This window comes from Eriocheir sinensis, chromosome 35, assembly GCF_024679095.1.
Source record: "Eriocheir sinensis breed Jianghai 21 chromosome 35, ASM2467909v1, whole genome shotgun sequence".
Taxonomy (NCBI): domain Eukaryota; kingdom Metazoa; phylum Arthropoda; class Malacostraca; order Decapoda; family Varunidae; genus Eriocheir; species Eriocheir sinensis.
In genome coordinates this window covers 15920290-15946509 of record NC_066543.1, presented here as the reverse complement: position 1 = coordinate 15946509, position 26220 = coordinate 15920290, and the positions used below count along the sequence as shown (strand labels likewise).

General features: G+C 40.2%; 2 protein-coding genes across 4 annotated transcripts; one reads left to right on the top strand and one right to left on the bottom strand.

Annotated features, from left to right (window-relative positions):
* Positions 1–616: 616 nt before the first annotated feature.
* On the top strand, positions 617–10746 carry LOC127007489 (Krueppel homolog 2-like). 2 transcript variants are annotated; one of them, XM_050878577.1, is made up of 6 exons: positions 654–774; positions 908–1064; positions 6045–6266; positions 7037–7286; positions 7680–7813; positions 8091–10746. In XM_050878577.1, exons 3-6 carry the CDS (start codon positions 6064–6066, stop codon positions 8305–8307), a joined length of 804 nt encoding a protein of 267 aa, XP_050734534.1. In that variant the 5' UTR covers positions 654–774; positions 908–1064; positions 6045–6063; the 3' UTR covers positions 8308–10746. The 2 variants fall into 2 exon arrangements, with proteins under 2 accessions (XP_050734533.1, XP_050734534.1); XM_050878576.1 differs by lacking the exon at positions 908–1064 and having other exon boundaries at positions 617–774.
* On the bottom strand, positions 10044–24441 carry LOC127007491 (vesicle transport protein SFT2A-like). Of its 2 annotated transcripts, XM_050878578.1 has the most exons (6): positions 24334–24441; positions 20882–21018; positions 19297–19320; positions 15471–15640; positions 14321–14438; positions 10044–13864 (listed from the first exon to the last, which is right to left on the bottom strand). In XM_050878578.1, the coding sequence occupies exons 2-6, from the start codon at positions 20960–20962 to the stop codon at positions 13736–13738; spliced, it is 522 nt and encodes a 173-aa protein (XP_050734535.1). In that variant the 5' UTR covers positions 20963–21018; positions 24334–24441; the 3' UTR covers positions 10044–13735. The 2 variants fall into 2 exon arrangements, with proteins under 2 accessions (XP_050734535.1, XP_050734536.1); XM_050878579.1 differs by lacking the exon at positions 19297–19320 and having other exon boundaries at positions 24334–24440.
* Positions 24442–26220: the final 1779 nt, after the last annotated feature.

Below are 26220 nucleotides of genomic sequence, written 5' to 3'. Positions count from 1 at the left end.
ATGAGGGATTTGGACAGGGTGAGCAGGATCGAGCAACCATGCAGTCGAGTGCAGCGGCTCTGACGAATAAATGCGGGGCTCTGACGAATAAATACATGCAGGTAACTGAGCTAACATGCATTTAACCATATGGACTAATAGGGGAAATAGAAGAAATTAACACACTATTCAGGTTCTAATTAATTAAGTAGGTATAGGCATGATCGCTACCGTAGGCATATATTACAAGATATTTACATGGATCATCTTCCCGTGGTATATATATCCCTCTTATATGTCAAGAATGCTGTTATCTAAAAAAAAAGGTTATCTGTTGTAGGCTACTATCTTTATCAAGATTAACGTAGTTATATATATGTGTGGACTTCATATCACTCTTATATAAGATAAACTTTAATTAATATCTAGCTATATTCATTACGTGACAGTGAAATAAAAAATATTGTGTTTGTAATTTTGGTAATATCATTCTTTTCTCGGTCTATCAAAAATTTCTTCCATCCAGATCACACTTTCGATAAAATGAAATATATGAAAACTTAAATCTTAAAACGTTCACACATTTATCTTCTCTTGTTTAAAATTGTGTAATAGGATGAAGGAGAAGTATCAAAGTAATATAATATAGTTTGTGAGCGAAGAGGAGTGGTGAGTGCACAACCCGGATATAACAAGGGGTGGCCGGGCCGAGGGTGTTGTAGGTGTGCTGTCACGGCCAACTTTTTCGTCCTGGTTCCATCAAGCGGGCCGCAGCACCTCTCAGCCATCATTTTTGTAAGTATGAAGTATAGGCCTAGCACCCGGAACCACCTAGTGCATATAATTTGAAGGAAAGAGGAGTGCATAGTCATCCCTCTCTCTAGGTCGGCGGAGTGATGCAATTTCTAGGTTCGCTTGTGTATTACAGTGAGGAAAGTTCAGTAATTGAGTACCATTGAAAAGCAAAGTGTGTGAATAAACAGCAGAGAGGACCGAGAGAAGAATGACCTAGGAAGCGATACAAAGCGTTGCAGGTCAAAAGAAGAAGCTGGCCTTGTTCTGAGAGCTCCGTGCCGATGATCACGGTAATTTATCCTTAAAGGTGGTACACAACGTATCACACGTATCTGTCATAAACAAATAAACTTAATTATTAAATCTACCTCAAACCATCTAACCTAACCAGTTTTAGCTTGACTAAATCTAACCTGACCTGTGTTTCACCGTCAATATGCTTTATACATCATTATCTACATGTTACCATTATTTTATAGAAGCTGTTAATTATTGCACTGCATTATTCAGAGACCAAAATACAACACATGATGTATTAATCTCATGCAAGATGTCTATGATACAGTCAAGCCTCAACATCTGCAGGGGTTAGGTAATGGACACCCATGGGTGCTGAGGATCCACAGATATCTGTTGATAGATACTTACATACTTAGAGCAAGCACTAGTGTGGTTACTGTGAGTGTGAAGGTGTGTGGCCCTCAACAGATTTTAGGCTGTGGTACAATAGACTCATTAAAAAAACAAATACATACTCACTTGTCACCACAACACACCAACACTAACAATTACACTTGATTCACTTCCCTCCCCTGCACACTCGGCTCCCCCGTCCCCCCAACAGCCAACAAATATGCGTGTTATGCACCTGTACGGGTGCCCTGCGCATCATTAATCCAGATCCAGATCTAGTGGGGTGGTGGCAGTGTGCGAGGTGAGCCGCAAGTGCTTTGGCTGAACACAAACATGCTCAAGAAAACTGGTGGATACCCTAATCTTTGACTTGATAATGTCCAAGGGCTACCCCACAGATATTCAAATCGGTTAATCTAGCTAACTACTGCTTCTAATGAAATGCCTGAATTTTCTCTTTACTTCATTCCCACACGACCACCGCGTGTAACGAAACACACGAGAAATTAATCCAGACAAGGAAAGGTTTGCCGGTGCCGGGGATCGAACCTGCGGCCAGCGTAACGAGAGAACCACTCCTTTACCAGTCGGCCAGAGAGGTACCCCACTGGCAGAGGGAGTTATGGGAGGCTCGCCCATCAGGCTTAGTCGCCGTGGCACTACACTAATATACTGAAAAAATAGCATGCGGAGTGCATAGGATACTTCATTTGCTTCAAATTTGTTAAGGTTTTAGTTATTGGTTCATACTAATTTACAGCATTAATGGCTTAAATATGTGGGGATGCCTTGAGATTTTCTTAGCCCAATGTTTATCTATTCACCATGGTGCTCTTTGTTTGACTGAGCCTCATAGCTGCCTTACACTACACACCAGAAACTAGTTTCTAATTCAGTAATATCCAGAATGCGTATGGATCATTACGATTTTGGACATAAAACGGTCTTGAACCCCTTCACTCCGGTGACACCGACGTCAGCGCCCGATGGTGTCACCGTTAGTCCTCTTCTAAACATCTTAATCCTCTTCCATATCCTCTTCTAAACTTCTTAAGAGGAAATGGAAGAGGATTAAAAGGAACTTAGAGGAGGATTGAGAGGTTTAGTAGAGGATTAATCCTCTTCCATTTCCTCTTGACCCTTTCCATACTGTGACGCCGTCTGCATCACGGATGGAAAGGGTTAAGAGTTCTACGTAATTTTCTTCTCTATATTAAAGCAAATAATGGCGCAAGTATTTGTGTTTTATAATTTTAAAGAACTACGTTCATGAAGTGTTATTACGCGGGGGGGTGTGAGGGGTGACACCTATAGGTGGGTTCGGAAGCTCAGTCTTTCTCAAGCCGCCATGATGGATGGATAGACGGACACTTTTAGTTTTCTTTTGTCTCCTCAAAATATAATTCTACTTCACCTCTCGGTAAGTGTTAACTGAGTAGGTATTTAACCTCTTTATGTGTATGCATGTAGTTTGACAAAAGGACCGATTACTCTCCACTTCTATACCAGATGTTTGTCTTGTCACACGTGTCACTGATTTGCCCATGAAGCACCTCGTGCCACATTGCGGCATCAAATAACCCCAAACTGAGTCTTTGTGACCCTTCAATACCACCATAATTGAACAATGACACGGGCGTGTGATGTGTGCGCTTGGTGAGTCCCGGTCGCATCAAGCTGTGACAAGCACGTGTCAGAAACCAACCGGATATTGTTCAACAAGCGCTACTCTAAATTTGAGTAAAATGGAGGCCATGGTGATAGGTAGCAATTGGTAGGTCACTCCCGGGTCAGTTGACAGCAGGAGTATCAGTGCTGGATGACAGATGTCACAAATCTGTTTTATTTTGTACCCCAGAGTACTCGGTAACAATGATCTAGCATCAGCTTACCAGAAGTGGATGGGTTAACCATCAGTATTGTACCATATGTAGCTAATTATGAAACTTAATATTTCCCTAGAGTTGCTCTACTTCTGGGGTCTTTTTCCCTAGGAGGTTGTAATGTTGGGGGTCCAGGGGGGGGCGTAGCCCTCCTTGGTTAGGAGGAGGGTTGAGGGGGGCAAAGCCCCTCCCCCCCGTCAGAGGTTAGTTTATGTAAAGTTCGGTTGGGGTAATCTAAATATATTTGACATGACATTTCCCTAGAGTTGCTCTGCTTCTAGGGTCTTTTTCCCTAGGAGGTTATAATGTGGGGGGGGTCCCCCCCCTTGGTTAAGATGGGGGTCGAGGGGGGCGAAGCCCCCCATTAGAGGTTAGGTTATGTAAAGTTCGGTTGGGGTAGTTTAACCCGTATAGTGTTGTCTTTTGTCATAGATAGGGGTCATGCCAGGTTGCACTTTTTTCGTATTTTTTTATTTTATTTGCCCCTTTAAATGTAAAAAAAATTACAAATTAGTTGATATATATATTACTTATATGTGAGGAACAGAAGCGCGGCTACCCTAGAGTGTTTTTTCTTTTCTTTTCTCCGTCTCAAAGCTAACGATGTCATACCAGGAAAGGGAAATTTATCTTAAAAATTTTAAGAGCCTATATTCTTTCCATTATAAACACTTCTCACAACCCTATAGTGTGAGTAAAATAAACAAAAAAATAAACAGTAATTGTAAGTACAAGAAAATGGTTGGATGCGCATCAGGCAACACTGCTCGCTTCAAGGCCGTGTGTACTACAACCGTAGTTCACAAAGCTCAACATAATACTATGATGCTTCCGACGATCAGTTTTCATTTCCGATTACTCTGAAGCGTAACTTACAATTCCACATGCCTTACTGATTAAAGAATCAAGGAGTAATTATCTAGAAGAAAGTAATTTACCTTCTTGTATAATGATTTTTGTTGGAATGCGGACAAATGTACAGAAAGGCCCTTTAACATCCATTTAAAAATACGAAGACTTGTCAACTTATTCCTTTCTACTGTCAATGAACAGTGTTACATACACAAACAAAAATAAAGGGTGTATAAGCCCTCAAAAGAGCATGAGTATATATATTTACTAAACACTTCCCCAAGAGGTACGTATATATACGTACTAAACACTGTACGGGTTAAATATATTCAACATGACATATCACTAGAGTTGCTCTACTTCTAGGGTCTTTTTCCCTAGGAGGTTACAATGTGGGGGGGGGTGCAGCCCCCCTTGGTTAGGAGGGAGGTGAAGCCCCCCCGTTAGAGGTTAGGTTATGTAATGTTCGGTTGGAGTAGTTTAAATATTTTCGACATGAGGTGTGGGCTGTCGAAAATTATGCAGTGCGGGAGGGATTTGGGCGCTGGTGGTGGGGGGTGACATGCCCGACACTCGTCAACAGACCGGCTGCAGTGACTGCTAGGCTATGTTATAATAGATTACAAGAGTATACGTTAGGGACTTTCCTTACTTTCGAGACTAGGGAATTTTCCCTATTTTCGGAATTTTTGATGGAAATTTTGGAAGCCCATTTTTCGGTGATTTTGCCTTCCCCCCCAAAACCCCGGTTCCCCACTGGTCCCTGGGTTTGTGTTGGGGGGAGTTGGAGTGGTGGAGGGGGAGAAGTAGTTGTTCTGTAGTTTTACCGCTCATGTTGCTCCTCGAAGCTCATCTTTGATACTCTCTTTTAGAGAGATAATCAAGAATCTGGGTTGATAGGTGCTTTTTAGGACAGCACGTGGGTAGTCTTAGGCCACTCGGCAGTAGCTGAAAAATCCCAGCTTGTGGCAGCAGGTGAGATGTGAACCCACGTCCTCCTGGAAGTGGCACCAGCATGGTAATCACTCAGCCACTGCCTTCCCCACATTAGTTGTACATTAATTATATTTTATCCAGGGGACCGTCATGGTATGTGTGGGGCTGTTAGGGAGGGCCTTCATGGTACAGACCTGACACATATGTCCTGAAAAGAAGAAAAAGTACCTATCTGCAAGGACAAAACATGATTTACATGAAATACGCTTCGGACAGACACACCTCCATCCTTTCCCTGTTGGACTACTGAAGACTGCAGATGATATTGACTTTAAGGTAGCCATCTCATGCAAGGGTAATACTTTAATTGTGTTGTATTCAGGTGTCTGAAGGCACTGGCAGTGCAGCGATACAATAGCTCTCAGAAAATTAGCACATAGCATTTAGGCATTGGGTGTTCAGGTTAGGTTTGGCTAAATTTTGTTTCATTAGATCTTATGTAATTGTTATCAGTATATACGAGTGCTATGTTTTTCATGCCGCTGTTGTCATCTGTGGTGGCAGAGTAGGTTACAGTAATCTCATTATTCTCCAAGACTGCAAATCTTCCTTGTAGGAAAGAGGGTGATCAATCCTTTTGAATCTTTGTTGTGAAGTGTGTGTATGAACTGCTGTGGGACACTTTGGGCTGTTCCATTGAAGTTGAAAAGTACCAAAAATAGATGAAAACAGTGCACCAAGTTATCAAATTCCACACATACACACCATCGCTTAAATCAGTCAAACAACTAAACGAAAAACAACAACAAAAAAGAGGGCACTTCCCTCCCAAACCTCAAACTCATTCTTGGTCTCACTCCCACAATCACACTCATGAAATATTTATTAAATAAAAAATATGGTTGAAAGGTTTTGGAAATGGTATTCACAAAAAGAAAGAATTCATTTTTTTTTTTTTTTTTTCAGGTAGCCACCAACAGCAGTCATGTCTGAGGAGCAGAGCCAAAATGAGCAACCGCAGCAGCAGCAGAGTAGCGGCAGTAGCAGTGCTGGGGACCAGCCACCGCGGGCCCGGGGGTTGGAGGCACTCAAGACTCACATCCTGGAGCACAAAGTGGAGACAGCACTGTGGGCCACTCGTGCTCTTACCCTTCTCTTCTGCATATCCTACCTCATCCCTGTGTTTGGGTGGGTGATGTCTTATCGTAGCTTCCTCTCACAAGTTGTTAAAAAAAAAAAATAAATAAATAAATAAATAAATAAATAATTCAGATCCAGCTACATATGAATGTCCAGAGAGAGACATTATTAATTAGTGTGGATTTGTCTAGTTCTGTTTGATTATTCACAAAATTCTGCAAGTTTATACTATAATCTGTTGTCTTTTAGTTTGCAAGGTTTCTTGCCTGATACAGTAGTGACATATCATATGAGCTTCCCCAGCTTTTATTTTACTATAACTTTGGTCATGGTTGGAAAAATTTATTAATTAAAAACTCAAATCGTCATAATTTCTTATATACTAGCAGTGTAGGGCTGCCAAATAGTCTGTTTTTATTTGTGATGTTCTCTTCCTCTTTATTATGATCATTAGTTATTATTACTATTATTCATAAAAATTATTTCTTAAAAGTATTTCCCATGCCCTCCAGTTCCACTGTGCCATAGAAAAGCAACTGAGAGACATAACCCCTATTATGGGAGCTTGAGGTTGAAGACTGGGTTCCTTCTGCTATTTATTTCACATAACAATAAATAACCACATTTTTTTTCTGACTTTTGATACCTTGGCTTAAAACAGGTCCCTGATGATATTCTTGTGATGCTTTCTTTCAATATAAAGTTGTGATACAATATATAGCTTGTGAAAGTTACATGCCAGATGAATAGGAAGTATTCAGTTGGTATGTCTTTCTAATGGATCACATTTATAATATCATCTATTGTATGTGGCACAGGAACCCATACAACAGCTACCAGAAGGTCTTGATGAGCAATGCTGCCACATCTGCCTTGCGTCTCAACCAGCGCATCCCTTCAGTTCAGTTCTCGAGAGAGTTTTTTGTCCAGTTGCTGATGGAAGACTCTGCCCACTACCTCTTGTACTCCCTCATCTTCATGTACACTTCCCCCATGACGATGGTCCTCGCTCCCATCTTCCTTTTTGCCCTCCTCCATTTTGCCAGTTACTCTCTTGGTCTCTTGGATGTGAGTATGTTTTTAGCTTATCACATATTTGTCCTCAAAACATAGGTAGGTAGTTTATTCAGTAAATTAAATTAAAATTACTATTGAAGAAATATTTCCAGTAAACTATTTCATAAAAGAAATCCTGATAGGCATTGCATATAAACTCTAGATTTTTAATCACTGGTTTTTAATCACTGGTATAGCTGCTGAAATAAACAAAACTTAGATTTGAACAATCGATTTTTAAACAATGGCAAAACTAAAATTTGAGTGACTGGTCTCTCAGCATGTCAAATAGAAGTGCAAAATATTTAGACTACTCACTGATATGCTGAGTTAATACTACATTGACCTTCAGCAGTGTAATAGACATAAAAACTCAAGAATATAATGCTGCCTTGCATCCCACAGATCATCGGGCAAAACAGTGCTCTTGGTTCGAGGTTCCTGATCTCCCTTGTTGAGTACCACCACAGAAACATTTTACGAGGGGCTGCCTTTGTTGAAATCTTCCTCATGCCTCACTGTATCCTCTCTCTCTTGATGTAAGTAATCATTCTGAATATGCCATATTGCCTAGATTAAACTAATGTTAACAAATCAAAATTAATATAAAATAACTTGCAGCAATAACTACCGTATGTGATTCTTGTCAGTGTTTGCAGAATAAAAGGATCTCAAATTTCATTCACTCACTCCCATCTTCTACCTGAGTTTTCCAGCTTGTCTTGGCAAACAAATATATTGATATATACATTTTTATGTAGTGATGCATCATTTAATAAGTACAGTGTGTATATGCAAAACAATTGAACATTTCAGAGGTCGGGGCAGCCTTATAACACCATTTGCCTACTACCGTTTCCTTACCCTACGGTACTCCTCCCGGCGCAACCCTTACACTCGCAACATGTTCCTTGAGCTGCGTGTGACCTCTGAGCATTTGGCCAACTCACCCTCCACCCCAACCTTCCTCCGCAATGCCATCTTCAGAGCCATCACCTTCATATCTGGCTTGGCCCCTGCAGTTTCCCAGTAGCCTTACACAACCACCACCACCACCACCACCACCATCACAGACTTAACTAACTACTTTAGGGAACACAAAAGGAATGCATTAGTATATGAAAGAGAGGAATTTGTTGCAATGTTCTTTTTACTTCATACATGGGAATAGACTTCTCCAAGTGAATACTGTTGCTTTCTGTAGCACTTATGCTGCTTTGAGGGCCAGTGGTTCAGCCAGGATGTAAGAGGAGTGTCATATAAAAAGGAAACAGAATAAGGTATACCAGTATTTTATACCTTCAATATTTGCATGCTAAATCATGGTGATAATAGAGCATGATTAGAAATATCATTAGATTGCTGAAATTAATAAATATATTTTTTAGTAAATAACTTCCTTCATTATATTGACATACTGCTCTCAATAAACCATCTCATGCCACAAACAGAAGAAACTATTTGTAATTATTTTGAAGCGGGTTACACAATTATATTACCCTTAACTTTTCTATGTATTTTTATTCCTTTTACAAATTTTACGTTCCTTTCTTTAAGATTTATCATTTGTTTTGTCCTTGGTACTTTTCTGTCAACCATCTGCATCATGTAAGTCAGTCAGTCAGCTGTGTTACACTTTAGGGAAGTTTATATGGAATGTCAACAGTTTCCTATATATAGGCCCACACATGTATGAACTTAATTGGATCAGAAGGCAGACTTGAATCAAAGTTCATTCCAATTTGCTAGTCGGCTTGATTTTCCTTTTTTTATTTCAGGTGTTAACTTATTCAGGTGTTCTCAGTTAGTTTTCATTTTTCCCCAGAGAGGTACAGTTAGAGGAAGAGGCACATCTTAGTATTTAAGTAAGGCAGGAAGTTGAAAGACCAGTCTTGATATTCAAGATATTTGAAAAATAGCAGCATTTGACCTGCAGAAGTAACATTTACTTATTATTGCAGCATTGGGTATGGTAACAGAGTCAAGAGAGATTATAAAAAAGCTTTTAAATATTATTGATGGCTGATAAGGTTATAAATATTTGGTCATTCCTCGGGCATAGGTATAAGGATTTTGTTTCATCAGAAATGATAAACGACAATGTCATTCCCATTACTAGTCTTTGGTGCATTTTTTTATATTAGCGTGGGAAATATGTATACAGTAGTTATGTTTACACAGATTTGAACAAATGTTAATGAGCATTTTTATATTCAAATATTAAAGTTGCATGTTATATTCTGGGTTACGCTGCTGGCTCTTGAGAAATTTCATGAGTGGAGACATAGAGCATTCAAAAGCCTTGTACTTGCATTGTGTTACTTATAGGTGTGGTTTGTCTTTTAGTATGGTTTATAGGTGCGGTTTGTCTTGACTATTGTTTGTAGATGTGGTTCGTCTTCGGCAGTATTGGTTAAACTTGTGATGTCTTTTAATAGATAAAATTACACATACACAGGTGTCTTTCTAAACTTGCCAAAAAATATCACTTGTAGCCCAGTTGTTTTTTCATACTTGTATCATATACTCATAATATGAATCACGCACTCTAGCAGAATCGATGAAAGAAACTGTTTAGCAGTTCCATTTGAATCACTATAGAAATTAAACAAGCTATAATCTTTGAACATCAAAATGCAGTACAACAGTCTGTTGGTGACAGTCAGTCATTCTCCATAGGGATAGAAATTACTTTTTTCTCCTTTTGTTTTTTCTACTAAATTGAGTGGGTGGCAATTAAAAAGAAAAGATAGTTACAGAAACTTTAAATAATGTAATGAAATATTTATTTGATTAATACATGATAGGTTATATCTTTCCAAATCACTGATGCATTTACACTTTCCGCTGAGTTTCCTTCTTGTATGTATGTTCCTTTAGGCATATTTGGTGTGGTGTGTGACTGTGCATCACTGTATGTTATGGGTTGTTTGGATTACTATTCTGTGCATGGATGGATGCTGTATGGGAATGAGCACTAATGAGGGAAGCTACTGTAAGTATTGTAGGGGTCACTTTAATACAGATTGTGTGTATAGGTATGTTAGTAACATGTCTACAAGTTATTTACGTGCTTTCTTTTGTAGTATTAGTGCTAGAAACTCGATTGGGTCAACACGTAATTTATATAATTTATAAATGATTGCGACCTATATGATTGGTCATTCACTGAATCAAAGCCTTTCATTTATTTCTATAGGAAAAAAATCTCAAATCTGTATTAATTTGACTAGTTGATTTGTAACATTGTTTTAGCATTACATGACCAACATGCCAAGCTGCAAACTGTTAGGTACATCACCCTCAGATAAATGTTCTTCAGCTTGTCCCTTGACTGTAGCCCCGAACATGATGCTGAGGGCTGTATCAACAGATATGCAACCAGCATTTGCCTTCTGTCATTGAATAAAGTATATTTACTACTAAAATCATTTTGTACAGATATGTGTTATGTAATAAAAGTTTAATGTAATTCAGTTTTTATCCACCAAATTCCAGCTCTACTTAGGGATAGAACAGTGACAGTCTACTACAGCAGAGATGGACTGGCCTGAAAGGAAACTGAAGATAGAAGTATAGAGATGTCTAAGGCAACAGCAAAAGTTTCACAGAAGCAGCTAGAGAGGATGACCAGAGGAAAGCAAGATTACCAGTAAAATGTCTCTTATGAAATCCGCACTGGTAATCAGAGAGGTTAGAAGTTGACAGACGCTTAAGAACCTTGTTAAGGAATTTTCAAAAGCTTTGGAAAGGGCGGCAGTCTGAAGGATTACAGGGGTCGCCCCTCTTAGGCACAGGCTGTATGTAAGCGTACTTCCAGTGGAAAGGAAAGATGGATGTTGAAAGGCAGAGACAAATGACTTTGACCTGGCAGTGTTTTAAGGACAAAAAGAAGCACTCCATCTGGTCCAGAAGCTGGAGACTGCATTGAGAGCTGTGGAGCAGCTTGGATCTTCAGTAGCTGCAAAACCTTACTCTGTCAGTTCCATGCCATTTACAGGCCTGCATTCACAGCTACCCCAAAAAATAATATAACGGGAGTTGATATTCTTGCGTGACCAAGAAAAGTATCATTGTCATAATCAATCATCAAGATTCTATATACACCCAAAGTAGCATGGCCATTCAGTAAGGGTAATGAACTACTATTTGATCCCAGATAATATCCTCGTCCTCAAAATATTTTGTGAAGAGACAGAATAACTTGGCTGTTTACAATTTCAGAGTACCTTCAAATACTGTTAAGAATATGATTTTTTTTTAAGATTGTGGTCATGCATTTCACTATCACATGGAAACAAACAAAGCATATGACAGCTGCCACATAGTTTACATATTCAATACGGCTTGCAAGTCCATTCAGATTAACCCAATACTTCTTTGGCTCCCTTCACTTCCTCCTGGATGCAAATCACTAACTGCCTTGGTATTTGAAAAGTGCCATAATTTTCACTTTGACAAATATGAAACTGCTGATCATTTCCTTAAAGCGCAGGTGTCGACAATAGCCGACAGCTGGTGCCTGGGCTCAAACCGCGATGTCAACAATAGTCGACAAGACATTTTTTTAATTAGCGTGCCATCAAATTGAATCTGTTTATGCTGAAGTAGTGTAAGCATGTGGTTTTCTTTCAAACAATACCCAACCATGCTCCCTTGACTAATTATTGGTCAGTGTATGCCTTTTGATAGCTTTGAGAAGACGTCTGCTAGACATCCCACCTCTTCTCACCTTCCAGGGAATTTCCTCCACAAGATGGGGACCCTTTGACCTCAACACCCATCAAGGGCATCAGGAAGGCCGGGAAGTTATGCTTTTTATTACTAAATCATAGAAGGAAAGTCCATTAGAGGTGGAAAACTGTCTATAATAATGTGCTTTCAGTGACCCTATTTTAATATTCCATACTCGCTCTACCAATGGTCATATAGTCTTCAACGTGACGTCAAAGGACAGGTAAGGGTATGTACTTTACAATGATACTTCATTCAGTCACGTGAGTTAAGTAGCAGTGAAGGTATGAAAGGTTGAAGTGAGGTATGTTTTTGCCTGAATATACCCGCGTGGGAGGACAGGTGCGGCAAAACAAGCCCGCGCTTTAAGGGTTAATAAGCAAAAACATTTGCCTGTCAGCCTAACCCCTTTATGAGTGGGGAAGGCCTTAGATGTAAAGTTAACATAAAAGACCAGCTGATGAGGACTACAAACTATAGCCATATGCCAACATTTTGAAAATCTCAATTCAAACAGCAAACTTACTTTGGCTTTGTTTCACTGCAGCAGATTTTAGCATTGACGATGCAGTTACTGGTACAGAAAATTTCTTATAGGCAAATCTAAAGTATATAAACAATTGCTAACAAATATTATTCTAGTAACAATATACTACATAGAAATATATAAAAATGTATGTTATGTATATATCTTCAGGCACACATAGAGCAATTGGCAAAGTTGGTTGAAAATGGTTTGCTTGAGACAAATTTTATTTCTGCTATTAGTCTGTCCAAGCTCTATACATGTGAAGACTTTCTCACCGGTACTGAGGACAATATATTTGCAATTGATGAGACTGATTAAGAATGTGGAAGAAATGAAAAAAATACAAGTGGAAGACACAAGTAATATAATTTCATAATCAAGGTAGGACCTGATGTTTTTCCTTCTACTCTTTCCCATTTCTAACACCTTTGTGACCCCATCAGGAGGCCCCTGACACACTAACAGCTGCCCCCCACACAGCTGGGTACCTTTATGTGCTCTAGGAAGGAGCATAGCAAATGGAGATCAGAGTGGAAGGAATTAACTTTATAGTGAATTTTCTATTTGACTTTTATCTTTGGTTTCATGAGGGTTTGAGAAGACTGGTACTGAATGCAATGAGCACTGTCCTTTATGCAAAAAGGTGGGTACATATGAGGATGCAACAAATGCCCTTTGCTTCATAATGGATGCTGGGTCTCAGATCCCTAATGTCAATAGAATTTTAATAATGAGGTGGAAAAAAATAACAATATTACTGAAAAATAAGAAAATGGTAACAAATTCACAAATGCAACTTTTTGTAGTATTAATATTTTGGTTTCTGTGACATCAGGAGGGGATTTACTTGCAGATGCAAAAGAAAATCAAATGCATTCAAATTGATGCATAAGATTGATTAATGACTCATACTTTCAGTCCATTTAAAAATTTTATGGACAGCAGGAAGACAACCCATGCACGGTCAGAGGCCCCTTGCGTGTGCTACTAGTCTGGTGCTGGAGCAAGACAGTCATCACCAATCTTTAGAATACAAAAGTGAGTCTAGTCTGCTACGCTTAAATATAATCACTACATACAAATACAACAATAAATATGAAAATAGCTTTGCTGTTAATCAACACTTAAAACTCACATATGGAAGGCACAAAAGGAGCTTATGGAAAGACTTCTCCCTGATTGCCAGGCTGGGGAAGGGTCACTCCACACAGGAAGCAAAGCACTTCTTAGCTGCATCTCTTGCATAAGGAATGTATGAGAGTGAGTACCAGGTCATGGCCAGGAACTGTATGAGCACCATGAGCAAAGCCAGAGCCTTCTTGTGTAGCTGAAAACAATGGAAAGCTATTATCAATATTCTGCAGACATGAATATGTAGGATTATAGAATGTAAGCTTCAGTGTTAAATCAAGGTTAAGTGTCCTCTCTATCCTTCTCTCTCTCTCTGTCACAGTCTATCTATCTATATCTCTGACATCCTGCTCCCTCGCGGGAACTTCCTTCCAAGGGGTGGCCGTGGCAGAAGTGTCTCCATCTCTCTCTGTTCTGGCACTCCCTCTCAACACGCTTGATCCTGCTACTTCCAACTCTCTCGCTTCAATAGTCACTCACCCCAATGATCCACTTCACAGGTGGTCTTCTCCTAACACCCCCTTCCTCAATCCTTCCCTCATACACTCTCCACGAATTCATTCTCCCCCCTTCTCATTACGTGTCCAAACCATCTCAACGCACCATGCTTCACCCACTCCACTCCTTTCATCACTCCTCTGTCACAACTCACCACAAAAGCTGCAATGAGGGTCATGATGAGAGCCGCAATCATGACAATGGTGGCAATGACGCGTGTCTTGGCAAACATCTTCTTACATTGGTTGACAGGCCCCATGAGGAAGCACGTGCTGCATAAGGAGAAAGTGATTATAAGTCTTTGATGTCTTAATTAAACCCTTTTGGATGGTATGCTGAAGGGCTACAATGTTTTGTTTCCATTGTGTTCTTGTGGTGCATTGGTGGTGAATACTCTGAATGCCTCACTTGTCCTCCCAACTTCACTGAGACCTATGATGTCCACCTTAAAAAAAAATAATCACCTGATTCATGCCTCGTCTGCGTTGTCAGCAGTGGTGCAATTCACCACAGCCTGATCATGTGTTGGACTCGTAATCACCAGCAGGTACCCTCCCGACATGAGCATGTGCTCTTTATCGTCAATCTATGGGTACTGCCAGTACGTCACACATCACACCCCATCCCCCTTGCTCCAGGGGGAACAGTAACCACTTCTAGTCAATGGAAAGAATCCGGCCTGAGCGGGCTTGAACCGCCGCCCTGTCAGACTGTGAAGCCTGGCAGCGCAGCGCTCTAACTAGTTGCGCCACGGAGTGGTGTGTGTGTGTGTGTGTGTGTGTGTGTGTGTGTGTGTGTGTGTGTGTGTGTGTTCCCAGTGCATTATAGAGGTGATCGTCCCTATGATGGGGGTTACACATTCCCCTTGTGCTCTTTTCCTCTTAATGATGGTCTCCTACCTCTTTAATGCTGTCCCAAATCCTAATGGAAATTAACTTTGTTCTTCCATCCTTTTCACTTGTAAACTCTAGCACAGTCTTCCTTCCTCTGTATTTCTCCTTCCTTTGACTTAAAGGCTTTCAAGAGGGAAGTATCAAGACAACTCTCCAACCTAATTTTCTTTTTGGAACTCTTGTTCATTTTATGTGGGAGCAGTGCTTTGTAGGAATATTTTTCTATTAATATGTTGCCATTGAATTGTAAAAAAACAGGGAGATAAGAGAAACAATCCTGTCTGCCAGCAAACCAAAAGAGGTCTTTCATATACTGGTGACCCTCTACTCCATGGTAGGATGCTCCAAGGCTATGCTGTGTTCCATAAGCTCTCCTGATATTACACTATTCTCTTCAGACATAAAACTTACCTAGAGAGGGCAAGAATGTTTCCAAAGGTGTAAAAGACGGCAAACAAGGTGAATCCATTAGGCAGGAAGAGCAGTGCTGAGCCCACAATGGAGAATATAAACCCAGTGATAAAGCAAATGGCAAAGCCCTTCACTCTGGTACTCCAGCTAAGGCTGTTGGTGTCGATCACCTGAAAGAAGAGAAAGAGAATGGTGACAAAACTAAACAATTACAGGTGTGTTATCAGTGATTGAGACTTGGTGGAAAAGACTGAAAAAAAAAAAATAAATAAATAAATAACAACAATTTCTCCACAAAGCTCATTTCAAACATATACCTCCCCCTGTCGCCATTCACTGTTATCATGCACACCTCAAAAGCTGTTATTCTCAAGCTATCGTGTACCTGAAACACACTCCTTTAACCCGGTAGCTGTGGGGATCATGTTTCTTAAAGGCCCCTCTAAGCGAGAAAAATGAGAAAAAAATCATCACACACGCAAACCATTTCATAATATATATCAATGCATTTGTGATCAGTTTATGCATCATATATTTTTTTGGGGTTATACCATGGGAAAAATTTGGCGCGTCGCTGGTACACCGTAAAGCCACGGGTTTGTACCTGCCTCGGCACTTACTCACTCAGGCATACACGGTTTCCTGTGCTGTGCACAATGTTGCGCTCTATTTCGTCCTCGTGCTCGGAAAATGTGTAAACAGCTTGGTGTGGTAGGTATAAAAACACACAAAACACGTAAACAATGCAATGCTACACGTAAACATAAGCAAACAAACAGACGGGGAATGAATGTAATGTTTTTTTTTTGTTTTGAAAATTGAAAATTATTCTAATTTCTATTTGAAATTATATCCAGTGCAATCAATGTATGTGTTTATGTTTTATTTTACTTTTAGTAGTAGGGCCAGGGGCCATAAGTGTATGCAACAATTGACCACAAAATTACAACTTTTTCACAAAAAAAATTCAGAAAAAAAAGACAAAAACAACTGGAAATAATTTTTATTTTCTTTCTGTTTGCTTGATAATCATACATATATCATGAAAAACAATTTTTGTAAAATTTTGGTGTAAAATTCAATTTTAATTATATAGTGTAAAACAAATTGCATTTCTTTAATCACCATAAGGATATTTCTTCAATGGTATAACCTCTAATACGCTATTTTAACCTCATTTCCTTCTTTTATTTCATGATATAAAAAATGATGATGTTTGTTTGCCATTGTACCTCATATATTTCTACAATACACTTACAGTTACAAGCAATGGAATTATTTTTTTTTTTTATAAAAATTGTACAATAATTCACTAAATTTAGATGTAAACAACCTGTAAACAGCTTTTTGTTTTCTTTTTTTCAGGCCAGCCAACTCTGCAAACAAAGTGTTCCGCGCTAGTACTGTTTCACAGAAAGAAAAAAAAAATGCTTGTTCTTCCGCATACTTGCCCCACTAGTTTGTGCAAACAACCAAAATTCCTTGTGTAAACAAAGTGATACTGTGTATATATGAGCCCAGTATTATATAAACAGCTTTGTGAGTGTGTGGTACGTCCTGGCGTGCTGGGAAGTGCCAATAAATGGGGGGCAAACTACCCCCCCCCCGTCTTCTTCATTGTCTGCGTACCGGTCAAACAAGACCGCCATCTTGAAGTCCAAGGAATTTACTTTCATATGCTGTTTGGTTTATTGATCTAGGTTAAGTTTTTTTTTTTTTTTGGCGAATATTTTCCCAAGGGCAACTTTTGCCCAAATATTCCAGGCTGAGGCCGGGACCGCTGAAAAATATACCTGGGGTTTAAGGGTTAAATCAAAAGACCTGAAAAGTGAGTTGGCTCAAGCAGGGGACACAGCCAGGAAACAGTTGTGTACAGTCTGTTTTAATCCTACACTTCTGTCATTATCAGAGGAAGCTGAGGAGTGAATCACCTGCAGACTCAAACATCACAGACCTAAGAAAGGTGCCCATCCTTTCATAAAAATAAATCACTAGTAGTACACTTATATAGACAACTCTTACCAATCATATTTTCCACAATTTACCAGTACATAACAAAATTTAAAAAGCTTCACAAAATCTGGTGACTCATAACAACTATCACTTCCTTCATTTTGCTGTGCTGGTATCCCTTGAAGGAATAGAAAGTTTACAAACTATAAGTTTGAATTTTTGTTGCATCACTAATAACATTACTGAAATTGAAATAGTTGGACAAATTGCTTACTACCCACCAAAAGAATCAAACCAATGTGTTGGTGCCAGTGCCCACTTCGCCACCTGAGGGTATGAGGAGGCAACTCACCCAGCTGTCTCCTCCTTCACCCAGCTCATTGGGGACAGCTGTGACTAAGTATAAAGTCACAGGCTGTATGCTTCTCAGTATCCCTTCCATACTTTACTATTTGTGATATATTTGTCAGCCATGCATAGCAGCATCAGGAACATGCAGACTAAAGGAAATGAGGTGTGCTCTCAGGATTAGGAAACTAAGATGGTTTAGATAAGTGAAGAAAAAAGATGAGAATAAGGCACTTGGCAGAGCATCAAAGCATGAAGGCTGGAAAAAAAAAGAGAAAAAACATGCTTGCCAGATTTTCAGGACACAGTAAGGTTAAGCCTATGCCAAAAAAATGACCTGAAATCTCAACTCGTACAGCGTTTTGGTATTTTGTAATTGCCTCCCCACCCCAGCGTCAGAGGAAAAATCAAAATTTTTTTTTGCATAAAACAGCTTAGAACCATGAAAAATGAAGAAATGTAACGTCTTTTAGCTTACTGTCGCCTAGAAGTCGGTGTTTTGGGCCATTTTTTTCATCGAGTCGGGAAGCGAAATGGTCGTGTTGATTTACATAGACTTTCTTGGATTTGAGGGTGCTTATCCGAGTAAATCGTTTTCTCTCGACAGATTTAGCACAGACTTATATATATTGTTAGAGAGTAACTCATTTTGAGCTTTTGATAGTTCAACTCAATGTACAGTTGCCCACAAGAGTGTTCGCTCACGCAATTACAGTTTATACGAGGCCCCCGCCTTACCAAAATTGCCACTTCTGGACGTCAGTACACCCACTATACCTCACCCACAACACTGTCAAACCACTTTCCAACCACCAACCACTTCAATTTCAACATCAACATCTCTAAAACCACCTCCAACATCCACACACACACACACAAAAAAAGTGTACTCAGAATAATGGCTGCCAGGCTTGCCAGTTATGGCAATAAATGAAATATATTGGGTGTTCAGTATTCCCAAAGGATCAGTCTACAAGGGCACCACCACAGAAATCACCCTCGACACGCTCCAGTGACGGGAAAAAATAATACATTAAATACGTGCAATGTACGTATCTGACGCTCGATGGTATTAAAAAATAATACGTACGTCGTACGTATCTGACGCTGTACGGGTTAAGGGAACGGTGGCCCTGATGGAAGAGGCTTTGATATTGCTGGCCAGATGATCTCTGCTGTATTTTCTAACCAAAAAAGTTTATATGAGAGCTCTAAAAGGTCACACTTTATGACAGATATATTGTGCAAAAAATGTAAACATTTTTTAAACAGCAAAGAGGCAACTCAATGGTGAGTTAAAAGATTAGCAAGCATGTTATAGCACTGCTCTCACAATCAAAGGCTAGTTAGTAGCTGTTCCATGCACTAGTCCATGTCCATGAATGATGAATACAAAGTTCACTGTTCTGCCATGATAACAAAAACAGAGTTGATCATGTCCATGCACTGGCATCATGCTCAGCAGAGAGAAAGATTAGTTGGAGTGCGGGTTTGGCATGACATAGTGACAGAGGGGGTCACTTACACGCAGAAGTGGTGTGTCCTCTGTCTAGGGGAGGAGAGAGGTTAGCTTTAGTACACACATCCTTGACTTATCAGTGTGACAACACTTACACAGTAATAAGCACTTGCTATTATGCATTGCAATAATCACTTCATTAGTTAAGCTTTATGTAAAATGTATGAAGAATCTAACAATTCTCAGATGAACCGCACAGATTCTGTAAGGCTTAAGCTTTATCTCTTGATGACTCTACTCTTAACTCTAGCAGGCATTTTTCCCTTGACGATTTAGTCAGCATTCATTGTAAAACAATGCTGCTGAAAGGCAAATTAAAAGCTGCCAAAAGGCATACAGGCTGTACATTAGTAAACTCAACACTACTGCAATACTTAAGCAGTTTAATATTAGTACATTTTAGATTTGCCTTCAGTGCACTGATCAATCATATCATGTAGAAACAGACACTGGCTTTCCCACTTGTTCCTGTAACTTTTCTGTGTCACTTCATTAAAGATACGATAGTCATGATAATTGCCACTAGAAAGTGTGGAATGCAGAGGTGTTTGTGTGTGTGTGAGTGCGTACAGTAAGATCTCACATCTAAAGAGTAATAGGTGCTAAAAACACTCATGAGATGCAAATAAATAAATGCGGGAAAATTTTAAGTTAAAAAAAAAGACCAAAACCCTATTTTGATCTTATTTTCACTCATTTATGCACGCTAGAGGCATTAATTTAAGTCACATAACCATATATAGTGATATGAAATTAAAAAAGAAGAAGAAATAATGTGGATAACTTAAGCGTGAGTGATGAGTGAGGTGCATGGGCAAGACGAAAGGTTGTGAAGGGGGTATACGAGGCAGGAAGAGAGGCTGCTGGACCACTCCATCCTCCTCCTCTACGGGCACCTGATCAATCATGTAATATAGAAACAGACAGTGGCTTTCTATCTTGTTTCTGTAACTAGGAATCGAGGCCACTTAAGGCAGCTATAGAATGCAACAAGGTGAGGAGTGAGGCAGGAAACAGGGAAGAGGCGGTGTGAAGTGGATGGACAAATATGATGCTATGCTCTTGACCAAGGTGGCGGCTGATTTGAACCGTGTGGCAGAGCAGGATATTTTTCGTTGGATTCAAAACTTCCCTGTTAGATACTATTATGGGTAGAGGTTCAAGTGTCATTAGATGCAAATTTGTTGGATGTGAACTCATTAAATGCAAGATCATACTGTACTTCCATAAAATTATAATCTATTAGTATCTGATATACTTTAATATATTCAAATCTTGTTCTTTCATTTTACCAACCAAATACTAAAATTGGAAAGCAGGAAAAATGACAGTAATAAAGTTTAATCAACACACGACAATAAATAAGAAATGCTTTAGAGATAATCACCCAAGCAGATAATGCACTACAGAGGAGATAGGAGAGAGCCAGTAATAAGAAATCAGAGAAAAATGTTACAGGACCTTTTACAATACCACAAAATAATACAAAAATGTGGAGAAATAGTTACATACCCTGAAAGAAGAAACAAAGCAAACACACACATACCCATCCACCCACACCACACACACATGCAACAAATAGACTACATACCTGGGTGATGATGTTTCCCCGCTCCTCATCCTGGTCATCAGAGTTGTCCCGACCGCTGAGAGCCTTGCGGAGCTTGTCCATGGTGACGCTGGGCTCAAACTGACCAAACACACACTAGGATGGGGTGGCTGTCTTTTCTGGGGAGGATGGAAGAGTCTGAGGATTTTTAATTGATGTGCTCCTACTGTTCCTTTATTTTCTCTACTATTTGTTGTAGTATATACATAATCAGAGAACTTTCTCTCTCTCTCTCTCTCTCTCTCTCTCTCTCTCTCTCTCTCTCTCTCTCTCTCTCTCTCTCTCTCTCTCTCTCTCTCTCTCTCTCTCTCTCTCTCTCTCTCTCTCTCTCCAATCATCAATAATAATTTTTAATTTTTTTTGCTGATAATCATTTAACTACTTTCTGCTGAACTTTAACTATAACAATTTTTCATCTTTAGCAATCAGTCAGCTCTGTTGATATCTTATCTGAATATTTTTGTCTGTCAGAGATTTCTTACTTACCAAGAGCAGCTCAACACTATCACAGAGAATGTTCAATTTCAAAAGACTTTTGGTAAATTGTGAAGTAAAACTGTTGCACAACTTAGGTTTAAAGCCAGCAATACTTTGTCAGTATCCTTATGTATATAGTCGTGATTTCCTCCCCAGTCACCCTTCCACCCCTAAGGGAAAAGACATCACACTATGGTGTGTGAGATGAACCTTCCACTTACAAGACCCTTTGGGGTAGTACACAGCACTTCAAAATCATAAAACAAAGCAATACACAATGCAAAGATGAAAATTTCCAATGGGATAAATCCAAGGTGGAACTTACCGACAGCTGATCATTGCCACTCTGTGTACCCTGTGGTGTCTAGACCTCACTCTATTATTTCCCTTCCCTCTCTCTCTTGACTGACACAAACTTTGTGCATTTATATGATGGATACTAATGAATAATGAGTGAGGAGTTCATGGAAAGTACAATGTGCCAGGCATTAGAAGTCATGTGGCACTATGGTCAGATGGAGGTAAACAGTGATGTAAAGGAAAAAGACACTGTAATGTATGGACGGATGATGCTATATATACTAGGGAGAACAGTGCTGTCAGCTATAATATTATGGTAAGGGCAAATGCCGAGTATGGATGCATCAAAGGATAGAAAGGCTACTATCTATGGTGGTGTGATAATTCTGCCAGAAAAAGCAGATGGATGAAGTCATGGATGATGAAACATGCTTGGACTAGATTAGATGGTAGATGGTTTTCTCGACCCATTGCTTCAAGTCAAGATAGGTTACGGTACTATTAATTTCAGTGGCAATGCAGTAATTAACTTTTTGGATGGTGAAAGATTACTATTTGTTCAACTTAAGAGAGATTCTACTGACTTAAGAAAACATGGGATGGCAGCATGCTTTTTATTGGTGACCTTGCTCTACAATCATGAATTGAGTGCAATTCTTAACCCCCTGGGTGCCACACATTTTTCACAAAAACCTTCCCCTGGTGCCAAGCAAATTTGGATTTTTTGTTTTTTGTGGAAGTGTTCAGAATGATTAGACAACACATAAATAATTGATACATTTTACTACTCACTTCTTAAAATTCCCATGATTTCTAGGCGCCGAAAGTTTCCGATATTTGGAGTGTTACATCCCGTAGACTTACTTGCCCCAAGGAGCTCGTCTATCAAACTTCGGCCTTTTGGCCTGAGAGGCGGCAGAGGCTTCGAAAACCCTCCTTGCTTGGGCATAATGCAAGTGGCGAGGAGTCGGCACCTCACTTTCCTCACCACTCAAGCTACCACTATCACTATATATATATAATCTTTATCAAGGTCACTATCAGACTTGAAGTCACTCAAACACTATCCGTGAAGTCACTAGGGGCTTCATCAAGGGCACAAGCAAAGTTGGACGTTTGCAAAATATGCTTTGCGCAGCGAGACATCCTCCCTACACTGCGGTCAGGTCAGGAAAGGGACTCGTACCCTCGAGATCCCTAAGGGCTTGGTGGGGGGTGAAAATCAGTGACTAGGAGGGGTAAAGGTATGAAAAGTGTCCTGACAAAGTATGAAAAGCTTCTCAGTCAAAATAAGGCCATGGCGATTTTTCTAAATTGCTGCCGTAGATAAATGCCGCTGGCACACAGAATGCGCCTACCCACCGCCATACATACACGGTGCTGGCACCATGGGGGTTAATGTACGCTTTACCTTTCTACATCAATCTAAGGAAAATACATGTCCAAGAGGTTCCCTTGTGTGCTGATTCAATTGCAGCTTTCTAAATTGTGGAATATTACCTCCTTCAATTGAAATATTAGAGGGACATAAACATAATCCATACCAACCTTACTTCTCCTCAGCAGTGGGAGAAAGCAGAATCAAAGAACTCTCATCATGAATCAAAGAATCCCCTTTATTTGAACTTAACTAGCCCTCACATTGCCTTCTTATGAGGAGGGCAGAGCCACCCCATTTACTCATTTCCAAGGGACATACAAATACAAATAGTACAAAATTGGCAAGAAGTTTACCTTAGTGATAGTAGAGAGGCAGGGAGCTACATACTCATAAGGGTGTTTCTTCTGTGCAACTCTCTCACAGTTGTCTAATCTGCTTTTAAAGGTGTTGACGCAAGGGCTGCGGACAACACTTTCATTTTAATTTCTAGGGGACCCGCAGAGGGCCACTCTGGGGTGGCATGATATGTGGGGGTTGTGTGGGGGATTCAAGGGGCCAGGACAGGATTAGGATAAGGGTTAGGATGAGGAAAGGTATTGGGACATGGTGAAGGGCCAGGATTAGGGAGATAATGATTGATGATCCTATTCCTAAATGTGTCAAGAGTGGGACTATTAACTACATGAGATAATTTTGAGTAGTTTATTCCACTTGTTTATTAGCCTTACGTCAAAGAAATTTCAGTAAAGTATCAAACATTGAAACATCAGAATGTGAAAGGCGGTAAAAACTAGACAAATACCGTGAAAACCTGGCACAGAATGTAAAGGTGCACCGGCCACTAAACACGAGCATGAAATCAACGAATCAGTCCGCAGCGAAATATCAAGTTACGCCGCCGCCCACCACCACCACCACCACCACCATCCTTGCTCACCACCACCACCACCACCATCCTTGCTCACCACCACCACCACCACCACGGCAACGCATCACCCTTGCTCACCACCACCACGGCAACACATCATCACCACCACCACCACCACCACGGCAACACATCACCACCACCACCACCACCACGGCAACACATCACCACCACCACCACCACGGCAACACATCACCACCACCACCACCACCACGGCAATACATCACCACCCCCACCACCACCACGGCAACGCATCACCCTTGCTCACCACCACCACCACCACGGCAACGCATCACCACCATCCTTGCTCACCACCACCACCACACTGCCATCCCGTGTATAGCATCTCACCAAAATTCTTCTTCTTCTTCAGTGTTTAGGAAAATAATGGACGGCAGAGCAGCCAGCGCCCGTCACCTGAGAGCTTATCACAACACTGAAGGGTCACGTGTGTAAAGTTTGTATCCATTTACTTTTTACCTGTATAAATATATTTGATTGATTGATAGGTTATTGTTGCAAGTATACATCAAAGGAGAAGGAAGGAGCCTGTCATCCCAAACCTCAGGCAGTACATTTTTTTTTTACAGTAGAGGAAACAGTTCAAGGGGAAAAAAATGCACCGCCTTCCTCCCTTGGGGTATATCCCATGGAGGTATTATGGGATAATAATACCTCCATGGTATATCCCCAACGAAAAAATAAAGAGGAAACAATAATGAGTGGTTGTAAGTGCATGAATTGAGATTTAGGATAGAGATAGTAGGAAGGAACAGAGTAGAGATTGCTGTCAATAGCCGCCTAGACCTGTGTTTCGGTGAGAAAGAGAAGGTGAGGTTTATAGGAGGAGAGATGGTGCTCCACAGAATGGAAATGGAAACGAAGACCACGAATGCTGCAGAAGTTGATTAGAAAAAGGTCTGAGGAGTTATCAAGACACCTCTCAAGTCGGCAGCCAAGTGGGGAGTCCTCCTTGGGGGAATTTGTGGCCCCTCCCCAGGTGGGGAATCCGAGGCTCTGTTTAATTTAGCCATTTTGAATTTGTAAAATTTTGGGAAAAGATGTGTATGTTGTGTGAATGTAATGTGGTGTGGAAAGAGAGAGAATCTGTCCTTACAGAGCATGCAGAACTACTCTCTGGTGTTGATGAGACAACAGGGGAACGGAAAATGAGGACATGGGAAGGGTCTTTGGAGGGCTTCAGCACCCTCGTTTCCCGTATATACCTCACCGGGAGTGGCTTAAGCCCGTTTCGGTAGGTGTCTTCCTACCTACTCTACACATAGAGTAGGTAGCACGATGAAACTAAAAGGGTATAATGGCAGGGGTTTTACCTATATAAATATAGTGATTGCTTACCTTTAATGATAGTCTAAAGGATTATATGTGACTGGCTTAAGAGCAAAGAGAAGAGAAAAACCGACTGAGGAGACTGGAGAGAGACAGAAGAGCAAGAAATCACGTCACATAAGGTTTATTTTAACGGTTATAAATGTTTCCTTATGGTGACCTTTGCCGGTTCCTTACCTTAGTGATATAGTTTGTTTAAGAGGCATATCGATCAGTGCTCATAAAGAGTGCCTCTCTTCTCTGTCTCATAGTCTCACAACGGTCGTATTTATATATTAATTTATTTTTTGTCTCATTATCATCTATTGCAACTCTGGCATGTTGCATGAATGGGGTGAGTGAAACATCCTTATATAACTGTACAGTGTGTATTTTGAAATGGCTTTACATGGCGTATTTGGACTCAATATATAAGATGAAAAGTTTGAGGGGTTAGCACATTGTTATCCACTCTCTCTCTCTCTCTCTCTCTCTCTCTCTCTCTCTCTCTCTCTCTCTCTCTCTCTCTCTCTCTCAAGCAGTTTCAATGGTAGTGTTATGAGCAGTTATGGTAAATCACTCTTTCTTCGGATTCAGCATAAGATGAAGTGTGTTAAGGTTAGCACGTATATCCAACAGTGATCTCTCTCTCTCTCTCTCTCTCTCTCTCTCTCTCTCTCTCTCTCTCTCTCTCTCTCTCTCTTGTACAGTATAACATGACATAACAGCATCACATTACAGTTCTCAGCATTCCCTTGCTCGCCATTACACGGGGCTGGGATGGCCGGGCAGCAAGGATTAATTTTTATTTCCTCTGTTATTACACGATTAGATGAAGAAAATGCAGTGCCGTAAAATGAACAAGCTATCAACAACAACAACAACAACAACAACAACAATAATAATAAT

What these genes read in the sequence shown, in the direction of transcription:
- LOC127007491 (XM_050878578.1), bottom strand. Translation starts at nt 20,962, where the DNA reads ATGGACAAGCTCCGCAAGGCTCTCAGCGGTCGGGACAACTCTGATGAC. An exon ending in AACATTCTTGCCCTCTCTAG is followed by an intron (nt 14,439 to 15,470) that starts GTAAGTTTTATG and finishes CTCCTTATGCAG; the next exon opens with CACGTGCTTCCTCATGGGGC. An exon ending in CCCTCATTGCAGCTTTTGTG is followed by an intron (nt 13,865 to 14,320) that starts GTGAGTTGTGAC and finishes CATTGTTTTCAG; the next exon opens with CTACACAAGAAGGCTCTGGC.
- LOC127007489 (XM_050878576.1), top strand. Translation starts at nt 6,064, where the DNA reads ATGTCTGAGGAGCAGAGCCAAAATGAGCAACCGCAGCAGCAGCAGAGT. An exon ending in TACCTCATCCCTGTGTTTGG is followed by an intron (nt 6,267 to 7,036) that starts GTGGGTGATGTC and finishes TATGTGGCACAG; the next exon opens with GAACCCATACAACAGCTACC. An exon ending in ACTCTCTTGGTCTCTTGGAT is followed by an intron (nt 7,287 to 7,679) that starts GTGAGTATGTTT and finishes TGCATCCCACAG; the next exon opens with ATCATCGGGCAAAACAGTGC.